General features: G+C 38.6%; 1 protein-coding gene across 1 annotated transcript in view; it reads right to left on the bottom strand.

Moving 5' to 3' along the window:
* zc2hc1a (zinc finger, C2HC-type containing 1A) overlaps window positions 1–25,406 on the bottom strand; it is a 90,001-nt gene that overhangs the window by 23,742 nt on the left and 40,853 nt on the right. Inside the window, exons 3-7 of the mRNA XM_059983497.1 lie at window positions 23,015–23,131; window positions 21,158–21,299; window positions 13,962–14,104; window positions 12,144–12,240; window positions 10,699–10,822 (exon numbers count right to left, since the gene is read on the bottom strand). Coding sequence (XP_059839480.1) covers window positions 10,699–10,822; window positions 12,144–12,240; window positions 13,962–14,104; window positions 21,158–21,299; window positions 23,015–23,131 — 623 coding nt within the window. The remainder of the gene's footprint in view (window positions 1–10,698; window positions 10,823–12,143; window positions 12,241–13,961; window positions 14,105–21,157; window positions 21,300–23,014; window positions 23,132–25,406) is intronic.

Genomic DNA, 25,406 nt, shown 5'->3' with positions numbered 1-25,406 from the left:
TTCAGTGTTATGCTTTAACGAATACCAGTGCCAACAAGCATTCTCGTGATTTGCTATGAATAAACACTTTTGCAGAGCTCCAGTAAGCCACCATTTCAGTTTGAATAAGGGCACTCTGAGCTGAAGTGTTCCAACTTCATAATAAGTTTGTAATGTTTGAAATAAAATGCTCCAATATTAAAATAGATTTATGGTGCATCAGCCACATTCTTAGGCTTTGACAGAAACCTGTCTATATTCACTATATAACTGAAGTCTATGGAGAGCACTAGTTGGGACAATGATTGAACTGTAGATTTAGTTGATTAATTATGAGAAAATTTTAGTTTGCTTGAAGAAAGCTTATTGGCTCTGAGGATGTTAAAGCTCTCCAATTAAGTGCCTGGATAGAAGGGGATAGAAGGGCTGGCTGAGGATTTTGCTGTTTAAAATAATTGAAAAATCAAGACACATTGGAAATGTTTTTGGCTTGAAGAAGTTGAATCCATTACACTCTGATAATATAAAAATCAGAATTAATTCAGGCAAGGGCAGAAAGAAAGGAGAATGTGGAATGAGAGCTGGATGTATAATTAGTTGGGAAATAAGGATATTCAAAAAACATGGTAAATAGTAGAAAATTAGTATTAAAAATGAAGGAATAATGGGCAAAAAGGAATGGCATAAAACTGGGCTAAGTACGAGGACCTGTTTCTGGAGTGGTCCATGCTTACATTGGGTGAATGGAGAAGTGTTTCATTTACCAGTATTAACATTCATTATTTGGAAGAATGCAAGACAATATTTCTTATAGTAGTATTGAGGGCAATACAAAAATACAGTGAATTGTTTTTGATCAATGGATCAAACTTGCAATTGCATTATGATTCAATAATTTCTGATGCCAAATTGTTAATATTCATAATTGTTAAAATACAAAATAGATCAATAATTGTTTTATTATATACAGTATTAAAATATAAATATTAATTAAACATGACACTAAGATGCACTGTCAACTCTGTATGGCATTAATGGTTTGTACATTTTTTTTCATTGACCTACTTTTGACAGAATCAATATTTGTCTTAACTGTTCATGTTTCACATTTCATATTTCCAGTCAGATAATAGAAATTGGCAAAAAGCAAGCTAAGTTATCTTTAGACATTATGATCCCTATGTACCACTTTAAATTGAATCAACGTATGTCTAGCACACATAGAAGAAAAATTAACTAATTGAAATTTTTTTTCCCATTTCTCTAAAGAAAGTTGAAGTTCCTTCTCCCATTCATTTTTAATTTTAATCAGATATATCTGGCTGTATATTCATAATCATATTATAGATGATTGCAATTAAACCCTTTTGATAAGCCTAAAATTTTTTCCATACTATCAGTTGGATATGAAATCCAACTGATATCATGGATCTGAGGAAGTTAAAGCGCTCCCTCAATTCCAATTAAGTGCCTGGATAAATTTTGTTAACATGCCCAACCAGAAGGACATATAAATCCAATATGTGATAATTGTCACTCTGAGGTAGCCTCTCTAACTCATATGTTTTGGTCTTGCCCTCTTTTGGAAAGATATTTTTGATACAGTTCTCTACAGTTTTGCATATTGTTTTACATCCTCACCCTGTTACTGCAATTTTTGGCTTACCAATAATTGATCTGCCCTCTTCAGCTCGGCGGATGATTGCATTTGCTACTTTAATGGCTAGAAGATCTATTTATTGAATTGGAAAGAGATAAATCCTCCAACTACATCTCAATGGTTTTCTCAAACCATATCCTGTTTAAATTTAGAAAAAATTATAAGTGGTACCTTTGATTCCTTGGTTAAATTTGAAGAAATGTGGAGGCCTTTTATCCAATACTTTCACAGAATGTAATTTGACCTTTTCCAATTCCTTTATATTATTAATTTGAGTAGAGCAGTGGAGTTGATGACACTAATAATTTTTTTTGGATGTAATAGAATAGCCCAGCTTGCTTTTTTCTAGTTGTGTTCAGTATATTTTGTTTTTGTTTTTTCAATTTGGGGTTTTTCTCCATCTTTTAATTTTTTTTCTGGTATCCTGTTTATATTTAGGGTTTGGAAGGTCTATTATATACTGTTACCTATAGTTTTTACTCATGTGTTAACTGCCAACAATGTAATCTCACTCCCTTTGTACTATTATGACTGTTACGAATCTGTTTTTGAAAAATTCAATAAAAGTTTGAAAAAGAAAGAAATTGGCCTATTTTAAAAAATATAGTGTATTAAGATGGACGGAACGTACAATACATACAATATCCACAGATAACATAAGACCATAAGCTATAGGAGCAGAATTAGGCCATATGGTCCAACGAGTCTGCTTCGCACATTTCATGATTTCTCTCTCAGCCCCAATCTTCTACCTTCTCCCCATATCACTTCATGCCCTGAACAATTAAGAATCTATGAACCAGCTTTAAATAGACATAAAGACTTGGCTTCCACAGGTACCTTTGGTAACAAATTGCACAGATCCACCACTCTCTGTTTAAAGAAATTCTAAAAAGTCGCCCTTCCATTATGAAGCTGTGTCCTCTGGTCACAGACTCTCTCACTATAGGAAATAACCTTCCCACATCCACTCTATCAAGGTCTTTCACCATTGGATAGCTTTCAATTAGGTCACCCCTCATTTTTCTGAATTCTAGTGATAGGCACAGAGCCATCAAACACTTTGAAATATGACAAGCCGTTCATCCTGGAATCATTTTTGTAAACCTCCTTTGAATCCTCTCCAGCATCACCTTATAATTTTTTTTAAGATAATAGGCCCAACACCGCACACAATATTCCAAGTGAAGCATCACCAAAACCACAACATTACACCATTACTTTTATATTCTAGTGTTCTTGAAATGAATGCTCATATCATATTTATCTTCCTCACCACAGACTCAACCTGCAAATTAACCTTTAGGGAAACCTGTACAAGGACTCACAAGTCCCTTTGCACCTCAGATGTTTGAATATTATCTCCATTTAGAAAACAGTTTACCCTTTTATTTTTTCTACCAAAGTGCATGACACTTACTGACACTATATTCCATCTGCCACTTCTTTGCCCATTCTCCTAATCCTTCTGTAGTTGCTGTACTTCCTCAAAAACTATCTGCCCCTCCATGTATCTTCATATTGTCTGCAAAGTTCACAAAATGATACCTGTGTACATTGATGAAAATAATTTCACCACTTGTTTTAAAGTTTATTTTCAGTAACTGTTCTGATCATTCGCAAACAGATATATTTAGATGTTCACTTAATCAGATGAAAACTGATCTAACAAGGTTGTTATGAACAAAGGAAAGAGGGTAAGACAGAAGGATGAAAACAAACCAGCATTCATTTTCCTAAATGTATTTAAATGCCTCCAAAGAAAAGTAACTTTGTTAATTATGGGCAAGATCAGACTTGAAATCAGCTGTGATGTTACTCACGTTGAACTATATGGTAAAAAGTCAACAGTCATTTGGGCAAGATTACAGAGGGCACAAACATCTCAGGCATTATGTTTGCATGCCTGGACAGCATATTCATAGTCAGAGCAATATAGCACGGAAGCAGGCTATTTGGCCCAACTGGTCCATGTCAACCACAGCATTCTCCCTAATGGCCCCTGTTGCCTGCATTTGGGAGGAACAGGGCTTGTTTGCTGCTTTTGCCAAGCATGCTATCTTGGTGCTGAAATGTGTGCTGACACTTGCGAGTTGTGCTGGTTCTTAACACAAATTACACTTTCACTGTATGCTCTGACGTACATGTGATAAATAAATTAATCTGAATCACAGAGAATGTTATCTATATTTTGAAAAATTGATATCGAGGGTGAATATGAATTGCTTCAAGTAGCAACAGTGTGTATGTACTATTAAGCATCAGTTTTGAGATACTTCAGTAATGACAAACAATCACTTCTATTGATACTTGGACAGGTAATATATTGCCTTCTGTAGTTTTAGGCTATAGTAACAAAATAGACCACGAGACAGAATTAAGCCATTCAGCCCATCAAATTTGTTCACCATTCCATCATAGCTAATTTATTATCTGTCTCAAACCCATTTTCACAACTTCTCCCTTTAACCTTTGACAACTTTACTAATCAAGAACTTATCAACCTCTACTTTAAATATACTCAATAACGTGGCCTCTTTAGCTGTCTAGGGCAATGAATTCCACAGAATCACCATTCTCTGGCTAATGAAATCTCATCTCTGTTCTAAAGGGAGGTCCTTGTATTCTGAGACAGTGCTCTCTGGTCCTTCCTAGACTCACTCACTACAGGAAATGTTCTCTCCACGTCCACTCTATCTCGACCTTTTAATATTTGATACAATTCAATGAGGTCTTCTTCATTCTTCTAAACACTAGTGAGTTCAAGCCCAGAGCTTCATACATTACCCCTTTCATTCCCGGGATCATTCTCATATCTTCTGGACTCTCTCCAATGTCAGCACATCCTTCCTTACATAAGGGTCCCAAAACTGCTCACAATACTCCAAAAGTGGTCTGAGCAATACCTTACAAAACCACAGCATTACAGCCTTGCTTTTATATTTTAATCTTCTTGAAATGTATCCTAACATTGCATTTGCCTTCCTTACCACCAACTCAACCTTCAAGTTAACTTTTATGGAATCCTGCACAAGGACTCCCACAGTTCCTTTGCACATCCAATTTCTGATTTTGCTCCACATTTAGAAAATAGTCTACACCTTTATTCCTCTTACTATAGTGCATGACCAAACACTTCCCTACACTGTATTCCAACTTTCACTAAGTCTTTCTGCAGACTCTCTGCTTCCTCAACACTACCTGCCCTTCCCCCATGCATCTTTCTATAAATAACTTTACAGCTATGACAAATACCTTTACTTTCAAAGGTCTTGCAGGAAAAATAACTTTGTTATTGAAATTCTGGAAGTCCCTAACCCAAAACACCACCACCCCTTAGTAAAACCTAAGTGTTAAAAAGATGTAGCTACCTCATACATTAAGAAATTTAATCTTAGCAGTTCATATGATCATTAAGTCTTGGCCTTTTCTCCTTGGAGCAACAGTGGATGAGAGGTGACCTGATAGAGGTGTACAAGATGTAGAGATAGCCAGAAGCTTTTTCCCCAGGTCTAAAACGGCTAACACAAGGGGGCATAATTTTACGGTGCTTGGAAGTAGGTACAGGGAGGATGTCAAGGGCAAGTTCTCCACCAAGAGAATGGTGGGTACAAAGAATGCACTGCCAGCAACGGTGGTGGAGGCGGATACAACAGGATCTTTTAAGAGACTCTTAGATAGGCACATAGAGCTTAGAAAAATAGAAGGCTATGTGGTAGGGCAATTCTAGACAGTTCCTAGAGTAGGTTGCATGGTTGGCACAATATTGTAGGCTGAAGGGCCTGTAATGTGCTGTAGATACCTATGTTCTACATCACCATTTAATTGACATTTCTGAGAGCTTTTGTAGAACTTGAATATTAAGAAATTTTTAAAAAATTGGATCTAGGAAGCTCCAATTGCTTTCACACCAAAGTGACATTCAGCTGGTTAAGAAGAGCTTCAATTCAAGATTACTAGAGATTGAAGCAAAACTGATGTAAAAAAAAAGTATGAATTTTTTTGTTACAAGATGCAAAATTCTCTGCCACAGCCACCATCAAAACATAATTTAGATATATTTGTAACAGAAAACACAGTTACTTCATGACAAAAAAATTGAGAGGTCTGGGTTAATGTGGTTTAAAAAAACACTCATGTGTTCTGCAATATGAGAGCTGGTATATAATTGTAGACCTATGGCAAAACTATATAGTTCACAATTAATAAACTTTAGGACTTCCTCTGATGAAATAACAACAATGTTAGGGCTAACACAGTGGAATGCAATAATGGTGGAATTCCAAAAACTATTGAAAGGTGCAACAGAAACAAGACTGAGAAAGTGTAAGGGAATTGTTCATGGAATGTGCAGTAGCTCTTGTGATATTTGTTGCAAATGTAATTTGGATGAATATGAAAACCTGGATAGGAAAAACAAGAACGAAAACAAGAAATTTAAGACAAAAAAAAGTTTATTTTCTCTGAATCAAGAATCCACCATCTATAAATAATTACGAGAAAATCTGCAGATGCTGGAAATCCAAGCAGCACACACACACAAAGTGCTGGAGAAACTCAGTAGGCCAGGCTGCATCTATGGAAAAGAGTAAACAATTGATGTTTTGACCCAAGACCCTTCATCAGAACTGGCAAAAAAAGATGAGAAGTTGGAGTAAGAAGGTGGGGAGGAGGGGAGAAAGTTGTACAAGGTGGTAGGTGATAGGTGAAACTGGGAGAGGGGGAGGGGTAAAGAGCTGGGAAGCTGACAGGTAAGAGTGATAAGGGGCTGGAGAAGGGGGAAACTGAAAGGAGATGCAACAGTCCGTTAGCTGCTGCACCTCCTCTCTGTAAGCCGACTTGTCGTTCTTGGTGATGAGACCCACCACAGTCGTGTCATCGGCGAACTTGATGATGTGGTTCGAGCTGTGTGTTGCAGCACGGTCACGGGTCAGCAGAGTGAACAGCAGTGGACTGAGCACGCAGTTCCTGAGGCCCAGTAGGCTCAGCTTTCCAATCAGTTCCTGAGGGATGATTGTGTTGAATGCTGAACGTAGCAGTGTTTCAGTGGAGTAAGGGAAGTTGCAGTGGTATGAGACAGGAGTTAGCCAAAGTAAATTGGAAGGAGCTGCTGGCAGGAATGTTAGCATGTCTGGAAAAAACAAGGAAGGTGCAGGACACGTGTATTCCAAGAATGAAGAAATACCCAAATGATAAAATAGTCCAACTGTGGCTGACAAGGGAAGTCAAAGCTAATGTAAAAACAAAAGATAGGGCACACAAGCAAAAATTAGTGGGAAGATAGAGGATTGGGAAGTTTTTAAAAACCTACAGGGCAACTAAAAGTATCATTAGAAGAAAAAGATGAAATATGAAAGCAAGCTAGCAAATAATATCAAAGTGGAAAAAGTTTTTTCAAATAGGTAAAAAAATAAAACAGAGATGGGAATGGATATAGGTCCATAAGATTGCTAGAAAATGAGGTAAGAGGAATAATAATAGGAGACAAGAAGATGGCTGATTAACTAAAGGAATATTTTGCATCCGCCTTCTCTGTGGAAGTCACTAGCAGTGTGCCAGATGTTGTAGTGCGTGAAGGAAGAGAAGTGGGTACAGTTACTATTACAAGGGAGAAGGTGCTTTGAAAGCTGAAAGACCTAAAAGGTATAGAAGTCATCCGGATCAGATGAACTGATCCTTGGGCTTCTGAAAGAGGTAGACCAGTTAGCCTGACTTCAGTGGTTGGGAAGATGTTAGAGTCAATTGTTAAGGATGAGGTGATGGAGTACTTGGTTACATAGGACAAGATAGGACAAAGTCAGCATGGTTTCCTTAAGGGAAAATCCTGTTTGAAAAATCTGTTGGAATTCTTAGAGAAGATCTTAAGTTGAGCAGAAATAAAAAGGATCAACCATGATTAAATGGCAGAGCAGTCTCAATGGGCCAAATAGCCTAATTCTGCTCCTATGTCTTATGGTCTAGAGAGAAGGTTCTAGGGGCTGAGAAGAAAATTGGATCAGCCTTGATGAAATGGAGGAGCTGACTTGATGGGCCAAATGGCCTAATGCTGCTCCTATAACTTAGGGTTTTATAAACCTTCTGATATTTGGCCTATGTTTGCCTCCATTCTCTGCTTGCCTTCCAGTCACTCAATTTTTAATATATGAAAATGAAGTGGGACATTACAGTTTAAAATGAGCTTCGCTCCCAAGGGGGATATGGCAGGTACACTGGAGGTTATTGTTTTCTTTATCCTTAGTTCAGAACTACAGTCTATCGAATATTGAAAAGCTGAGGTAAAGTGGAGGTGGAGAGGATGTTTCCCATAGTAGGCAAGTCTTGGACCAGAAGGCACTGCATCAGAATAGAGGGATGTCCAGAAAAGAAAGTCTTCGGAGTCGCCTGATGCCAGTGGCCGGAGGTGGGGACAGCATAAGTGGTATGCAAGGAAGCGGAAGCAAAGTGAGGGGGCAGGAGTCCATGCCAGGAAAAAAGTAAGCCCTAGCCGGCCGGCCCTCAAGTCCACTCTGCTCTCCAATGTCTGCTTGCTGACTGCAGTCCTCGAAGTCACCTGATGCCGGTGGCCAGAGGTGGGGACAGCATAAGCAGTGTGCGAGGAAACGGAAGCGAGGAGAGCGGGCAGGAGTCTGTGCCAGGAAAAAAGCAAGTCCTAGCTGGCCGGCTCTCCCGTCCATACTGCTCTCCAATTGACATTAAATTGGATTACGTCTGTGGCAACGAAATACTCGGCGTGAGTACAGAAATGGATAGAATCCCTGGCCACCGCCATTCAGCTGTTTATTTATGTAACAGATTTTCCCCCAAGCCATCGGACTACCAACCTACTATGCTCTGCTGTGCCTATTGTCTTGTTTATTATTTATTGTAATGCCTGCACTGTTCTGTGTACTTTATGCAGTCCTGGGTAGGTCTGTAGTCTAGTGTAGTTTTTGTGATGGTTTACGTAGCTCAGTGTCGTTTTTGTATTGTTCATGTAGCACCATGGTCCTGAAAAACGTTGTCTCGTTTTCACTATGTACTGTACCAGCAGTTACGGTCAAAATGACAATCAAAGCAACTTGACTTGACTTGAAAGAGCAGATTATTATTTAAATGGTAAAAATTGCAGCATCCTGCTGTGCAGAGGGACTTGGGAGTGCTTATACATGAATCACAAACAGTTGGTTTGCAGGTCCAGCAGGCTATTAAGGCGGCAAATGAAATGTTGGCATTCATTGCTAGAGGGATTGAATTTAAGAACAGTGAGGTTACGTTGCAACTGTACAGGGTACTGGTGAGGCTGTATCTGGGGTACTGCATACAGTTCTGGTTTCCTTACTTGAGGAAGGATATACTGGCTTTGGAGGTGGTGCAGAGGAGGTTTACGAGGTTGATTCCAGAGATGAGGGGGTTAGACTATGAGTAAAGATTGAGTTGCCTGGGACTGTACTCGCTGGAATTCAGAAGAATGCCAGGAGATTTTATAGAAACATATACGATTATGAAGGGGATAGATAAGATAGAGACAGGAAAGCTATTTCCACTGGTAGCTAAGACTAGATCTAGGGGACATAGCCTCAAGATTCGGGGGAGTAGATTTAGGATGGCGATGAGGAGGAGCTGAGTGGTGAATCTGTGGATTTTTCTGCCCAATGGAGCATTGGAGGCTACCACAGTATATATACTTAAGACAAGTTTGGATAGATTTTTGCATAATAGGGGAATTAAGGGTTATACGGAAAAGGCAGGTAGGTGGAGGTGAGTCCATGGCCAGATCAGCCATGATCCTATTGAATGGCAGAGCAGGCTCGACAGGCCAGATTGCCTACTTCTGCTCCTATTTCTTACGTTCTTTATGATCAGAAGGCAGTGAATCTGTGGAACTCATTGCTACAGACAGATGTGGAGGCCAAGTTATTGGGTATATTTAGAACAGAGGTTGATATATTCCTGATTTGTAGGGGTATCAAAGGTTACGGGGTGAAGGCAGAAGAATGAAATCAGCATTGATAGAATTGCAGAGTAGACTCAATGGGCCAAATGGCCCAATTCTGCTCATATGTTTTTTTGGTCTTATGGAGAGTCCAAGATTTTCCTAACAACAATAAGCATTAAGGTTTCTGAAAGGACTAGATAGAGTTTTACCATTTATTTTTGTGGATCTGAATTTCATTTGCTATACCAGTATTTAAAATAGAATTGGCATAACTGCTGATGGCTCTAACAAAGTAATAATTTAGTACTGAATTACTGGCAATAGAATATAAAAGCAAGGAGATAATGCTGAGGTTTTATAAGACACTAGTCAGGCTGCAAATGGAGTACTGTCAACAGTTTTGGGCCCCATATCTCAAAACGGATGTGTCGTCATTGGACTGAGTCCAGAGGAGGCTCACGAAGATGATTCCAGGAATGAAGGGGTTAATGCACGAGGCATGTTTGGCAGCTTTAGGCCTGTACTCACTAGAATTTAGAAGAATGCGTGGGGTTCTCATTGAAACCTACCGAATGTTGAAAGGACTAGATAGGGTTGATGTGAAGAGGATGTTTTTCGTATGGTGGGCATATCCAGTAGTAGAGGGTACAGCCACAAAATTGAGGGGTGACCTTTTAGAACAGAGGCAAGGAGGACTTTTCTTTTAGCCATAGAGCAGTGAATGTGGAATGCTCTGTTACAGACTGTCATGGAGGTCAAGTCTGTAGGTGTATTTAAAGCAGAAGTTGATAGTTTCCTGATTGGTCAGGGCATCAAAGGAGGCAGATGTATGGGGTTGAGTGGGATCTGAGATCAGCCATGAAGAAATGGTGGAGCAGATTCGATGGGGTGAATAGCCTAATTCTGCTCCTATGTCTTATGGCACTGCTTTATGAAGTGTAAAGTCAAATAGAAACCGTGCCATTTTGAGAAACTGCTTTCAACTCATTAACTTCTGCCCAGTTCAAATCACATTGCTGGAGCAAAAAGATAATACAAAAGTCTACACATTTTATTTAAATTTCTGCAGTAGATCTGTATCAATTTAAAGTAAATCAACAAGCTTAGTATAGAGTTTACTCTATATTCATTGCTCCATCCTCACCTAGTGGGTTGACTTCCTGGTCCAGAAATATTACCAGCACCAGAGGGAGTCCGTTTTACTGGTGACCCATCTCGAAGCTTATTTTCACTGGCTGATGGCAAGTTACTTTTGGCGGTAGAAAATACTGCAAACAAAATGTTTGTTACAACTTTGATAAATTATTGCAGCTACAAACATCAAGTCATTTTGATGTTTTCCCCACATGTACAGTATCTAAATGGAAGTTCAGAGTTTTACGACTCTTATTATACTATTACTCCAAATGATGTCTTAAGATACAATTCTTATTCAGTATCTTAAGACATCATTTGGAGTAATAATATAACTTCCAACCTTTTATTTAAAACCAAAGGTCCCAATCTAGGCTGTTTAACAGAAACTGATCACACATGTTAAATTGTTTGAAGAATGAAGAAACAGCTGTATTGCAGCAAAACACGTTTATAGTTAATAGCTTACAGTTTCCATATTCAATTACTCCACATTTTCAGCACACGTGCAGCAAGTAATATCCAAGGAGTTGTTTGAAGATAACAGTTAAGTGTGCACACTTTTAAGAATGACAATTAAAGATTGTCAGCTAGCTCAGACTAAACACTGCCTGCTTCTTGAAATTACCTGGACCAAACATGAAATGACTCTCCACACTCAGAATTACGCAATAAAACCCAAGGGATAACTAGGTTTTTGAACGTTCTCCAGAAACCATGACAATCATTTCATAACCAGGTTTTATTTCTCATCAAAGTGAGAAAACATCTTTATAAATGTCTTAGAAAATGCTTAAAAGTTATTAAAAGTGATGTATGCAGTTAAAAAAATTAAAACAGACAACATTATATACAACACATTAAAACATTTACAAATCAATATAAATATGAAAATAACAATAAAATGGATCCTCCTTAGCCAGCCCCTACAATAGCAATGTGGTGTCAGTTGGGTTTTCAAAACACTGACAATTAAAATATTGTATTTAAGAATTAATTAATTCATCAAATAAGCAACTTGCACGGGTATAATTACAGAAAATGACTCAATTTTAAATATTTAATAAGAGGTGGCAAACAAGTTAAAATTTTCCCTATGTTTGAGCATCATATTGAAAATAGTTGAAAGAACATTCTGAAAATCTTAAATTATCTTTTTCTTTCACAATTTAGTTGATTCAGGCCAGAAGGGTCTCACATGCTTCCAAACTGTGCCTGAGTACTTGATTTCAATCTGCTTAACAGTTTTTTTCATCCCATCTTAAAACACTCCTGAGGCATACATTGGCAACAGCTAATGACTTGAGATGACTTTGTCTCACTCCAACCGAATACATATCCATTGCTTATCAACTCACCCCACTCCCCACCAACCTCATCTCCTTAAACATTTGCTGTTCAAAAATTAAAAGGAAAAACATATACTCTAATAGAAACAAATAAAAATCCATATACCTGTTACAGTTTTTCCAAGAGAAGGTTGGGGAATACGTGTTGATGCGTTAGGTGTTGAAACTGGAGAGTTAGTCTTCTTAAGCACTGGAGATTTGTACTATATTAAGACAAGTCAAAGAACTAGTTATTCATAACTCACAGTATGGCACACAGAAAGAACTCATTGGGCCTCATTCAGTTTGCCCCTCATCCTTGCTTCTCTCCTCCAGAATGTAACAATTGATTGCGTTTTGCAGTTTGCTGGAATAATTCTGCTTTAGAAAACTACTCCTGAATCAGCATTCATTAGGCAATATATTCAAGATCACAACTCAATACATAATCTATATTTCTTTGATTTCATTTGTTAATTGCTTTGAACTTGGGAACTAGTTGCTGATTCTGCTGTCAAAGGAATTACTGCGTTGGCTTATCTGAAAGCCGTAAGGCATTGCAGTCTAGGACTGAGCCACTGCCCAGATTTTGAGGCACAGGTCTCTGGATTAACGCACCGTCTTCTGACTATCAGAAGACAGTGCTAGTCACTAAGCCAGTGTTTCAGTAAAATAAAAACTTCAACCCAGCAAGTGGAACAAAATAATAAAGAAACAAGACATTGGTTCCAAGCATAATTGACTAGTAAAAAATGCAAACCGTTTATTTTCTGTCAAGAGAAATGGAGAGCAGGAGGTGGAGCCACAGGCTACAACTAATTTTAAGTTACCTGTACCAGAGATTTTAGTGAATTAAATTATTTGATAATCCTCAACAGTTTCATCTTCTTTTGTTCGTTCTATTTTCCAGTTCTATTTTCCCAGTCCTTTACAATGAACACATTCAACAACCATAATTCATAATCATAATCTTAAATGAACGTGATAGCATTTGGACGTTTCAGGGCAGTCATCTGATACAATTCTAACCAAACTCAATGACAGTTGAGACATATTATAAAATGGGATTCATAATGCCCATCAATTTTGGATTATATATAGAATACATTTTTTGATAAGCCAAGCAAGGAACTTATTTTCAGTAACCATCATTAAGCAGCTAGTCGGAAGTGGCTTCTGGAGCACACACAGTGAATACAAGTACAATATCGCTCATGATCTTTTACTCAAAAATGCCTGCATCTCATTAATTTAGTTCATAGTATAAGTGAGACTTGGACAAGATCGTTTGTATATTGTTTGTTTTGACATGCTGAATCAAATTAATCAAACTGAACAATTTATGGTATTGTCATGTAATATGCTAAGACAAAAAAAAGTGCTGGGTTATTGATGGAAGCACCATCTAGCTGTTCAAAAAGTTTGCTAGTCCTGTACCAGATCACAGAAGTTCTACTCTAACAGGAAGCTAGTGTCAATGCTGCTCAGCTCCTCATCAGTGACTCTGCACTCAAAATCATCACAGCCACACATACATGTCCATAAGAAACACGAGTGAATCTGCAGATGCTGGAAATAAATAAAAACACAAAATGCTGGCAGGGCTCAGCAGACCAGACAGCAACTATGGGAGGAGGTAGTGATGACGTTTGGGGCCAAAACCCTTCATCAGGAGGGTGATGAAGGGTTTCGGCCCGAAATGTCAACACTACCCCCTCCCATTGATGCTGTCTGGCCTGCTGAGTCCTGCCAGCATTTTGTGTTTTTAATTCATGTCCATAAGAAATCCATTTTACTTACAACCTTGTACATGAATTCTTAAAACTGATATTCTAGTTACTAGCAAGAAAACTCTCAGGTACTAAAATCTTTTAAATGTCTCAAAAATTAACAAAAGAAATTACAGTACATTATCATGAATTAACACAATATTTTTGTCCTTTACCTGTGTTGGAGAGCTTTGCTTCCCTTTTGCACTAGAATGCTTGGGTTTGGTCACACGAGCAGCCTGTTCCTTGCAGAAAGAAATGTGTCTTTCAGCAGCATTCTCATTAAATCTTCTCTGACAATAAGGGCACTGGACATAATCTTAAGAATAAAAATGGACATTTGCATTAAGAAAACTGAGATTATTTGTCAATACAGGTTAAATTCCTTTAGGCTTTTCAGATGTGAAGTCAAAACCAATGATGCACGTGCATATGAAAAATATAGCTCACAAAAGCAACCCAATTTTGCCTAGCTAACCAAAGCACGATATTATTTAAAACCTTCCTAGATAGAAAATACTCAGCATTACAACAAAACAGACAACTTGTAGAGGCACATGGTAATTTACAATAATTGGCTCACAATAGATGAGCAGGACCTAACAAAGCTGAAATGAAAAAAAAAATCAACTCCAAGTTATATTTCTGCTTGTTTTGAGATATTGTTTCACAGTTGGTTACTTTTGGTCACTGAAAATAAACCTCATTAAAAGAGGTATGTCAACTTTGACTCTCCATAATCAGTAACTGTTTACAGGGTAGTTCACTTCTTATTTCTTCAACTAAATTTCTATAATGTTACTTTAAAGACCCATTGTTTATTGCCAAATTTCCACTTATTTCAACTCTCCTGGCCTTTCTGACCACTGCCATGCCAAGAAACATATCCCACACACAACTAGGATTGGTTGGAAACAGCAAGTTGGACAAGCCACTGAAAAAAAAAGAGGAAGTGAATTAATGCTTCAGATCCAAGAACATTTGTCAGAATTGGGAAAGAGAGCTTTCAGCAGCAGAGAAGATGTGGGTAGAACAGTTGGAAAATCTCTAATTCAAGACCAAATGACTTTAATGTAGCATTTAGAAACACATTCTGCTTCCTTGCCTGTGTTAAGTATTGTTAGTAGTGGGACTGCGAAATACAAAGTGAGTCAGCTAAAAGTGGAGGAAAAAGCAGAAAATTAGAAAGCATAAAATGATTAAATGTATACGCAAAATTGCAGTAAACTATTTTCAATGTAGACAAATCCACTTTGGACATTCTAAAGATGGGGTGGAGTACTTTCAAAATAGTGAAAAGTTAAAATCAGAACTTTAAAAAGACTCAAGGGCCACATCTGAATGACATCTGTCACATTGAGGGTTAATATGAGAATAGAATCGAGCAAGCTTATCTTTAGACATATGAGCTCTATGTACAATTTTAAATTGTATTAAAGCATGTTTAGCACATATAGAAGAAGAATTAACCATTTGTAAAATTTTTTCCCATTTTTCTATTGATATATTATATTGAAGTTCTTTTTCCCATTCTTGTTTAATTCTACCTGAAATTTCTGGTTGTATCTTCATAATCATATTATAAATAAAAGCCACTAATCCCTTCTGATAGGGATTTAAGGTAAAAATCATACCTAAAAAGTCCATTGAAGTTGAATTGGGGAAGGATGGTAGAATTTTATGTAAAAAATTTTTAATTTGCAAATATCTGAAAAAGTTAGATTTAGGTAACTCAAATTCTCATATTAACCCTCAATGTGACAGATGTCATTCAGATGTGGCTTCATTGACCCACATGTTTTGGTCATGTCCCACTTTACATAACTATTGGAAGGACATATTTGCTACCATTTCCTCAATTTGGAATATCGATTTACAACCTCATTTTATTACTGCAATTTTTGGTATACCAAATGAGGATGATAATCAGTTTTCCCCTTCAATTAGACGAATGATTGCTTTTGTAACATTAATGGCCAGAAGGTCTATATTACAAAATTGGAAAGAAGTAAATCCTCCTACCACTTTCCAGTGGTTCTCTCAAACTATTTCTTTTTTGAGCTTGGAAAAAATTAGAAGCACTATTTTTGACTCATTAATTAAATTTGAAGAAACTTGGGGACCGTTCATTCGACATTTTCATATGAATTAATTTGGCCTCTTCCAGACCTTCTCTTTTCTTATTCTTGTTCAGGTATGGAGTTCCGGAGTTTTTGGCACTATCATATACAAATAAACTGTTATTATTGCCCATGTTAGTTTAGTATTTTTTTTATATTTTTTGCCTGTATTTTTATAATTTTTTCTTTTTCTTTTGATGATTATTTTTATTTTTTTTCATATAATTATTATAGACTTGATTGATAATATACTATGTTTTTCTGTTGATATTTTAATAGGATATTGTTATCCTACTATTAATTCAATTTCAAGTCTTATGCATTTATAACCTACTTATTATTATATTATTTTTTTTATATATGAAATTCAATAACGAGATTGAAAAAGAAAAAAGAAAAGACTCAAGGGGCTCTACATAAATAAGGAAGGATAAAAGAATGAAGAACTTTTAAAACTACAGAACTGCAAAACAGGCAGGCAAAAGAAAAAATATTTTATACAATTCCCTGATAAAATCATGCTTGCAGAACTGGGAGTGGTTCTGACTCAAATGTCATCTTCAAATCTGTCAATGACATGATGTTGGCCAGATCACAGGTGACAACGAGTTCAAAAGTTTATGCTATTATCAAAGTATGTATGCTGAATACAGCTCCTTTGAGATTTGTCTTCTCCAGATAGCCATAAAATACAGAAAATCATTTAAGTAGTTATATGGTAGCCCCTAACCCCTCCCTCTCACAAAAGCCAAACAGATTACCCACAAGGAGAAACAACAGGAACATCAGACCCCAAACGCTCAAGTAAGTCAGTTTACTGGAGTAGGATTGGTTACCTGGTTGAGTGGTGCTGCAAGAACAATCACTTAATGCCAGCAAAACCAAAGAACAGATTGTAATTTCAGAAAGGCAAACATGTGCTAGTCTGCATCGAGGGGTCAGTGGTGGAGATAGTCTACAGCATTAAATTCCTGTGTATTAACATATCAGGTGACCAGTCCTGAGCCCAACACATAGATATAATCAAAAGGAAATCACTTATACTTTCTTAGGATGTTCAGCTTGTCATTGAACACTCTTAAGAAGCTTCTATAGCTGTACTGTTGGAAATATTCTGACTGGTTGCATCACGGTCTAGTACAGGAATGCACAGGAACACAAGAAATTGCAAAGAGTATTGAACTTTGCCCAATATATGATGGGCATATCCCTTCCCATCACTGGTAGTACCTGCAGGAGACACTGCCTCAAGAAGGCAAAATCTATCATCAAAAAAAAAACACACCATCCAGGCCATTCCATCTTTTCAGATAGAAGGTACAGAAGCCTAAAGTCCTACACCAACAGTTTCATGAATAGGGTCTGTACTCACTGGAATTTAGAAGAATGAGTGGTGATCTCATTGAAATCTATCAATTATAGAAGCCCTAGAAAAAGTGATTGTGGGAAGGTTATTTCCAAAAATTGGAGAGTCTACTACCAGAGGGCACAGCTCCAGATTTGAATGTCCCTTAAAACAGAGATGAGGAATACACACAAAATGCTGGTGGAACACAGCAGGCCAGGCAGCATCTATAGGGAGAAGCGCTGTCGACGTTTCGGGCCGAGACCCTTCGTCAGGACTAACTGAAAGGAAAGATAGTAAGCGATTTGAAAGTAGGAAGGGGAGGGGAAAATGTAAAATGATAGGAGAAGACTGGAGGGGGTGGGGTGAAGGTGAGAGCCAGACAGGTGATTGGCAAAAGAGATACAGAGCTGAGAAGGGAAAGGATCATGGGATGGGAGGCCAAGGGAGAAAGGAAGGGGGAGGGGAGTACCAGACGGAGATGGAGAACAGGCAGAGTGATGGGCAGAGAGAGAAAAAAAAACTAAATAAGGGGAGGGGCATTAACGGAAGTTAGAGAAGTCAATGTTCATGCCATCAGGTTGGAGGCTACCCAGTCTGTATATAAGGTGTTGTTCCTCCAACCTGAGTGTGGCTTCATCTTGATAGTAGAGGAGGCCATGGATAGACATATCAGAATGGGAATGGAAAGTGGAATTAAAATGTGTGGCCACTGGGAGATCCTGCTTTCTCTGGCAGACTGAACGTAGGTGTTTAGCGAAACGGGCTCCCAGTCTGCATCGGGTCTCACCCATATATAAAAGGCCACACCAGGAGCACCAGACGCAGTATACCACACCAGCCGACTCACAGGTGAAGTGTTGCCTCACCTGGAAGGACTGTCCGGGGCCCTGAATGGTGGTGAAGGAGGAAGTGTAAGGGCAGGTGTAGCACTTGTTCCGCTTGCAAAGCTAAGTGCCAGGAGGAAGATTGGTGGGAAGCGATGGGGGGGATGAATGGACAAGAGAGTCGCGTAGGGACCGATCCCTGTGGAAAGCAGAAGGGGGGGGAGGGGAGGGAAAGACATGCTTGGTAGTGGGATCCCGTTGGAGGTGGCGGAAGTAACAGAGAGTTATATGTTGGATCCGGAGGCTGGTGGGGTGGTAGGTAAGGACAAGGGCAACCCTATCCCAAGTGAGGTGGTAGGCGGATGGGGTGAGGGCAGATGTGCAGGAAATGGGAGAGATGCATTTGAGAGCAAAGTTGATGGTGGAAGAAGGGAAGCCCCTTTGTTTAAAAAAGGAAGACATCTCCTTCATCCTGGAATGAAAAGCCTCATCCTGAGAGCAGATGCAGCAGAGACTGAGGAATTGTGAGAAGGGGGATAGCATTTTTGCAAGAGACAGGGTGGGAAGAAGAATAGTCCAGGTAGCTGTGAGAGTCTGTAGGCTTATAGTAGATATCAGTAGATAAGCCGTCTCCAGAGAGGGAGACAGAAAGATCAAGAAAGGGGAGGGAGGTGTCGGAAAAGGACCAGGTAAATTTGAGGGCAGGGTGAAAGCTGGAGGCAAAGTTAATGAAGTCAACGAGCTCAGCATGAGTGCAGCACCTATGAGGTCGTCGATGTAGCGAAGGAAAAGAGGGGGGTCAGATACCCGTATAGACTTGGAACATGGACTGTTCTGCAAAGCCAACAAAAAGGCAGGCATAACTGGGACCCATGCGGGTGCCCATGGCTACACCCTTGGTTTGGAGGAAGTGGGAGGTGCCAAAGGAGAAATTATTGAGAGTAAACTAATTCCGCTAGATGGAGGAGAGTGGTGGTAGAGGGGAATTGGTTAGGTCTGGAATCCAAAAAGAAGCGGAGAGCTTTGAGACCTTCTTGGTGGGGGATGGAGGTATATAGGGGCTGGACGTCCATGGTGAAAATAAGATGGTGGGGGCCAGGGAACTTAAAATCATTGAAAAAATTCAAAGCATGAGAAGTGTCATGAACATAGGTGGGAAGGGATTGAACAAGGGGGGATAAAACAGTGTCAAGGTATGCAGAAATGAGTTCCATGAGGCAGGGGCAAGCTGAGACAATGGGTCTACCTGGACAGGCAGGTTTGTGGATCTTGGATAGGAGGTAGAAACGGGAAGTGCGGGATGTGGGAACTATGAGGTTGGTGGCAGTTGTTGGGAGATCCCCAGAGCTGATAAGTTTGGTGATGGTATAGGAGACAGTGGCCTGGTGCTCCTTAGTGGGGTCATGATCAAGGGGTAAATAAGAGGTATCAGAGTTGTCGCTGTGCCTCGGCCAGGTAGAGGTCAGTATGTCAGACTACAATAGCTCCCTCATTATCAGCGAGATGAGGAATAATTTCTTTAGCCAGAGGGTGATGAATCTGTAGAATTTGTTGCCACAAATGACAATGGAGATCAAGTCATTGAGTATAGGAAAAAGAAAAGAGTTGAGGAGGAAAATAAATCAGCCATGATTGAGTTACTTCATTTTGCTCCCATCTATTATAGCTACTTCACTTTAACCATGTGTTCTTGAACCAACTAGCAAAAACTTGATCACTACAGCTTAGCAGCAGTGTGACCACTTCAACAGCCCTGCATTAAAACAGACTTTTTTTGCTCTAATTGCATTTTTTTGGTAAAAAATGTGGATAATTTATGATTAATTAATGTTTTTCTTGTGAATGCTCCATATATGATGATATGTGCTAGTGATGATGCTATAAACAAGTTTTTTACTTCATACACGTACTTGTAAATCAGACAAACAATTCCAGGAAGAATAAAATAGTCCTGAAGAAAAGTTACACCTGCTATGATCGTTTTCTTTGAAATTGAAAGTGAAGTGAAGATCTATTTGAAGTTTCTTATTAAGGGGTGCTGATAGATTCTTTTCACCTTATTCCATTGTTGGGTCTGAAGATGGCATTCTTTAAACGTACTATCCCTACCATTCAGAATTCCCTCTTCAAGCTCCATGTTTTGTAATATTACTTCCTGTCTTCAAGTGTCCTTTTGAGTCTTTTTGCTCTACCTACTTCCACAACAAAATCTGATCATTAGCCAGAGTTCTGCAAAACTGACATTTTCCTATGTCGTATTGCAGAATTAAGTTACATTTTTTGTGTATTTCTATGGAAATCATACGTTCACAGAAATGGGTTACAGTGATCAGGACACAAAATATAAATAGGAACTTCACAAAACTTAAGTTGCACTGTTATGGTCTAGAAATAATACTATTTTAGAAGAAGTAGACCTTAGCAAAGATAATCTTTTATTGTACACATATCTAGTAAGATACAGTGAACAACTTTCATTTGTTTTACATGTATTGAAATGTCCCAGAGAAAATTAAATTTGGAAACAAAACCAAAACAGTGTGTGTGTAGGCCTCCGTTAGTCTCGATAGACCATGGATTTGTACCTTGGAAAGTTTCCAGGGCACAAGCCTGGGCAAGGTTTTATTTTTTATGGAAGACCTCCAGTTGCCCAAGCTGCAAGTCCCCCCTCTCCACGACACCAATGTTGTCCAAGGGAAGGGCATTAGAACCCATACAGCTTGGCACTGGTGTTGTCGCAGAGCAATGTGTGGTTAAGTGCCTTGCTCAGTGTGCTTGTTAAGAGCTTCAGCCAAGGCTTGAACTAGCGACCTTCAGATATCTAGACAAACACCTTAACCACACGCCAACACCACCAAAACAGTGTAGTCATTAAGAATAAAAACTGCAAAAATAGAAATTGCTATAAACAGACCAAAGAAAAAGTGAAAAATTATTAACAAGCAAAAACAATAACAAAATTGGATCAACCAATTTTAAAAGTAGAACAGGCAAATAAATATTAGCTCTGTATTAATAACTAAATTATTAAACCTTCTTTAAAAACTAATAAATTGAAATACTACTTGGAAATGCCATACCTGGATCATATAAGGGTGGTGGTGGGGGTGGTGGAGTACCCCCTTCCTTTATTATTAGGGTAGCCTTTTTGGCTGCTCTGATGGTAGCAATAAAGCTTTCATGCTTCTGTCTCCAATTTGAGGGCTTTTTGGGAGGCTCTGGCTAAAGGATATAAAATTGAATTGGCACATTAACTTGAACAGGTATTGCATGTAGTCATATTCATTCTTATTTCCTGTTCCATGCTTCAATAGAAACTCACTATCAGCATGACAAAATGAAAAGTTCAGTTTCAATATGGATAACTATACATTGGCAATTTTCAATGCATCTTAAAAAGCTATTTTCCCCTTCAAAAATGAACATTTCTAATGTACTTCATGCTGCACTATAAATTACAGAAATAAGTATTTATTCACTTTTTGTATAAGGTAGTGTTCATGGGTTTTATGGACCATTCAGAAACCTCATGACAGAGGAAGAAGCTAGTTTAATATCCCAAATCAATTTCTCAAAAAGCACTTATTCATAATGTTTGCAAAAAACTTATTTGCAGAAGCAGTCATGAAACAGTAATAAGATTACGGCACAAAGCCAATTAACTAAACACTAACTGACTGAAACAACCCATTAGTTTTTATTCCTTCCCATTAGGCTACAAATCATCCCAACAATCTTTATTCATTCCCCTTTTGAGTTATTATTAAAATCACTTCAACTGCACATCAGGTGACACATTCCAGGAAAGTTAAATACACTCCAAGTAGGTAAAATTTGCTTAGGATTGTTCTGCTCCAACTCTTCTCTGGTCCTTTCATAACAAATACCTTTACTCTTTGGTTACTGACCTTGCTGGTTTCCTACACTACCCAAACTTCTCAACTCTATACATATTCCTCAGTGTTATCATTTTGGAAGATCTGTACTGGGTAAAGCAGGCAAGTGCTATTACAAAGAAAGCATGGCAGCGCCTCTACTTTCTTAAAGGTTTATTAAGATGCAGCATGTCATCTTAAAATTTGACAAACTTCTACAGATGTGTGGTGAAGAGTACCACACATTGACTGGTTGCATAATAGCCTGGTATGGAAAAACCAATGCCCTCGTACAGAGAAGCCTACAAAATGTAGTGGATGTGGCCCAGTCCTTCATGGGTAAAACCCTTTCCACCACTGAGCACATTTATATGTAGTGCTGTTGCAGAAAAGCGGCATCCAACACCAAGGACCCCTACCATCCAGGCCATTCTCCCTTCTCACTACTGCCATTAGTAAGGTGACCTTATTTAGACCTACAGGAACTGTTATTACCTTTCAACCACCAGATTCTTGAACTAGAGGGGAAAACTTCACTCACCTCATCATGAAACTGTTCTCACAACCTATGGAAAAACTTTTAAGTACACTTCATCTCATGCTTTGATATTTATTGCTTATTTTTTTTTTCTTTTTTTGTATTTGCTTTTTGCTGTTTATGGCTTGCACACTGGTTGCTATCCACCCTGTTGGGTGCAGATTTTCATTGATTCTATTGCATTCCTTTTACTTACTGTGATTACATGCAAGAAAATGAATCTCAGGATTATATATGATGACACACCTGTACTTACATAATAAATTTACTTTGAATGTTGGTAGCATTTTCGGCCAGAAGTAAATAAAAATTTTCAACTGAGCATATGACTTAACTACATTCTGCAATGTTTCCCTGAAAAATTAATATATTCTACTATCTGCTCTTCATGACACAATCTGGAGGTTTCACTACATGATAATGAAAAATTGTCAATTCAGCTGAAATAAAAACATTATTGCTTTTTTGTGATAGAAATAAATAATACCTTACTTCTAAAGTTTTATAAACTGTTGTCTACCTACCCTGGGCTTTAGAGGTTTTAGGGTGGGAATATCAGTTCCTTCAGCTCTCTGTCTACTGGAGTCAAAGGTCTTCCTCTTCTTGTTAGCATTTTTTTGACAGATGGGTTCATGCTTTAACTGCAAACAAAATTATTAGTGTCATTAGTGCTGATATCTTCATTATTAACATCACAGCTTGCATAATTGGATTGCACTGAAAAAGTCCAAGCAATTTTCTTCCTGGTGGAAAATCTAATGGGAAATATTGTGAATGGAAAATATCACAACTGGTTTCCATGGTCTCATCAGTGAGATAAAGCACAAACTTGGCAACCACTTTGTCCACCATGGCCTTCTCTTGGTTTACAGCCACTTTGATTCATCTCTGCATTTCCACACCATCCTGTCTTTCCTCAGCCTCTTTGACTGCCGGGGTAAGGCTACACACCAACTACAAACTGTAGAAGACAGCACCTCGTATTCCACCTGGACAGTCTACAATGCAATGGTTATGAACACTGAAATTCCCATTTCAGATAAACTGCTTCCCCTCTTTTCTCTCTTCTCTGGGTCTACCCAGTTCTTCCTGAAAACCACTATAGATTCCTGGTTTCTTTCCCTTTCACCACCACTCCACCTCTGCCCATCCATTCCTCCCACTAGGTCTCCTCTCCCTAGTGTACCAATCTGCTCACCCTACTTTTCTTATGTGCTTCCATGTTCCATCTTCCTTTCTTACCAATTCATTTGGCCTTAAGACATCCTGTGTGCATTGATTAGTCACCTCCAGCTATCACTACCCAGCTTCTGCTGCTAGTTCAACTTTGTCCTCCTCCACCTGCCTGACAGATCCATATATCACTTGTCAGCTCTTACTCTATGCCTTCCCCTTACCCCTTTATACTGGCCACCATTACAACTCGACACAAATGAAGAATAGCAACCTAAAATGTCAATTAATTCCCCTCCATTGATGCTGCTTAGATGCTGCTTAACCCCAAATTCCTTCAGCTTCTTGTTTCTTTTAGTGTTTGGAACAAAGGAAGGTAATAGTACAACTCAAGTATTCAGTGTAACTCGATGTACACAGATTTAAAACACAAGTTCACTCTCCAAATAAAGTGGCTCAACTCCATGATCGATCCGGCTTTGATGTGCTAATTTTTACTGCCTGCATTCATTTGTATTCACTACAAAAATAACAACATGGTACCAAACTAGTCCCAATAGATATTAGTTTTATCATGTTTGCACAGTTTGGACAAAGATAACTCAAACTGAATTCTTGTAGGACAGCAGGCAGTTTTTCCCATTAACCCAGCTGGTTTCAAACCCAGAGCCAAAAATATTGTTACCTAATGGCCTATAAGAATGTGCCAAATGGAATATAGTCACAGCCTTTTAAGTAGTTTATTTCTAGCATTCCATTGAACAAAACCTTTTGGCAATATCTAACATATAGTGCCTTGAAAAAGTATTCAGACCTCACAAATATTTTCACATTTTACTATCTCACTTTCTAAATTTAAAATATATTTGAGGATTTTGAGCAGATCTACATAACAGAGTGCATCATATCAAATCAATAGAGAAGTTCCAAAACCTGTCAGTAATTTACAAAAAATTAAAAAACAAAATTGAGGCCAAAAAAGTATTAATCTTTTCATAATTACGATGCTAACTTTCCCCAGGTGCAATATACAGATTGACCTTCACTAATCTGGCACCACTGGGACCTGTGGAGCACTGGATTATTGAAAATGCTGAATTACAGAAGGATCACATTAAGCATTGCTATCCGCCTCATCATACCTTTAAAATAACATGTAAATCAGTACAAGCTAGATAATAATGGAACAGAAATATTAAATGAGTAGCAAGTGAAATTTTAATAAAATAATGTACTATACAGGCACAGATAAAATAAAGCGTACAGATAAATGTACAGGAATTAACTTATACAGAACAGCTGAGCACTTCCACTTCTAAAGTGAGACGTTTAATACACCTTCAGGCAAAGTTACATGTCTGCAAGTGTGGGGTTGTCAGGATCATCAACATCTTCATCTTGAAAAAAAAGTGAAGCATCAGGAACTGATGCTGAAACTGACACAAAGGAGGTCTTCTATACGCCACATTTCACGTGACCGACAGGTGGCCGGGGACTCGGTGCTGGGCTCTTCCCTCTTCACTTGCAGTTACTGAGGGAATCGTGTTAGGTTCTTTTCCCCCGCTTAGTAATATGCTTAAATTCAGGTCACCATGTCTGATCCGAGGTCATAGGCAGAAGAGAATGGAGCACCGGCCGGGCCACGGCAGAGGGCAGTGCACGACTGCCAGCAGGTGAGTGAGAAGGTGGACCGACCCAGCGCGCGCCAGCTCCACCACCGTTGGCGGGTGAGATGGGTGGGTG

Source organism: Hypanus sabinus, chromosome 1 (genome assembly GCF_030144855.1).
Source record: "Hypanus sabinus isolate sHypSab1 chromosome 1, sHypSab1.hap1, whole genome shotgun sequence".
NCBI lineage: Eukaryota > Metazoa > Chordata > Chondrichthyes > Myliobatiformes > Dasyatidae > Hypanus > Hypanus sabinus.
Note: the sequence above shows the minus strand (reverse complement) of the source record. Positions and strands in the feature narration are given on the sequence as shown.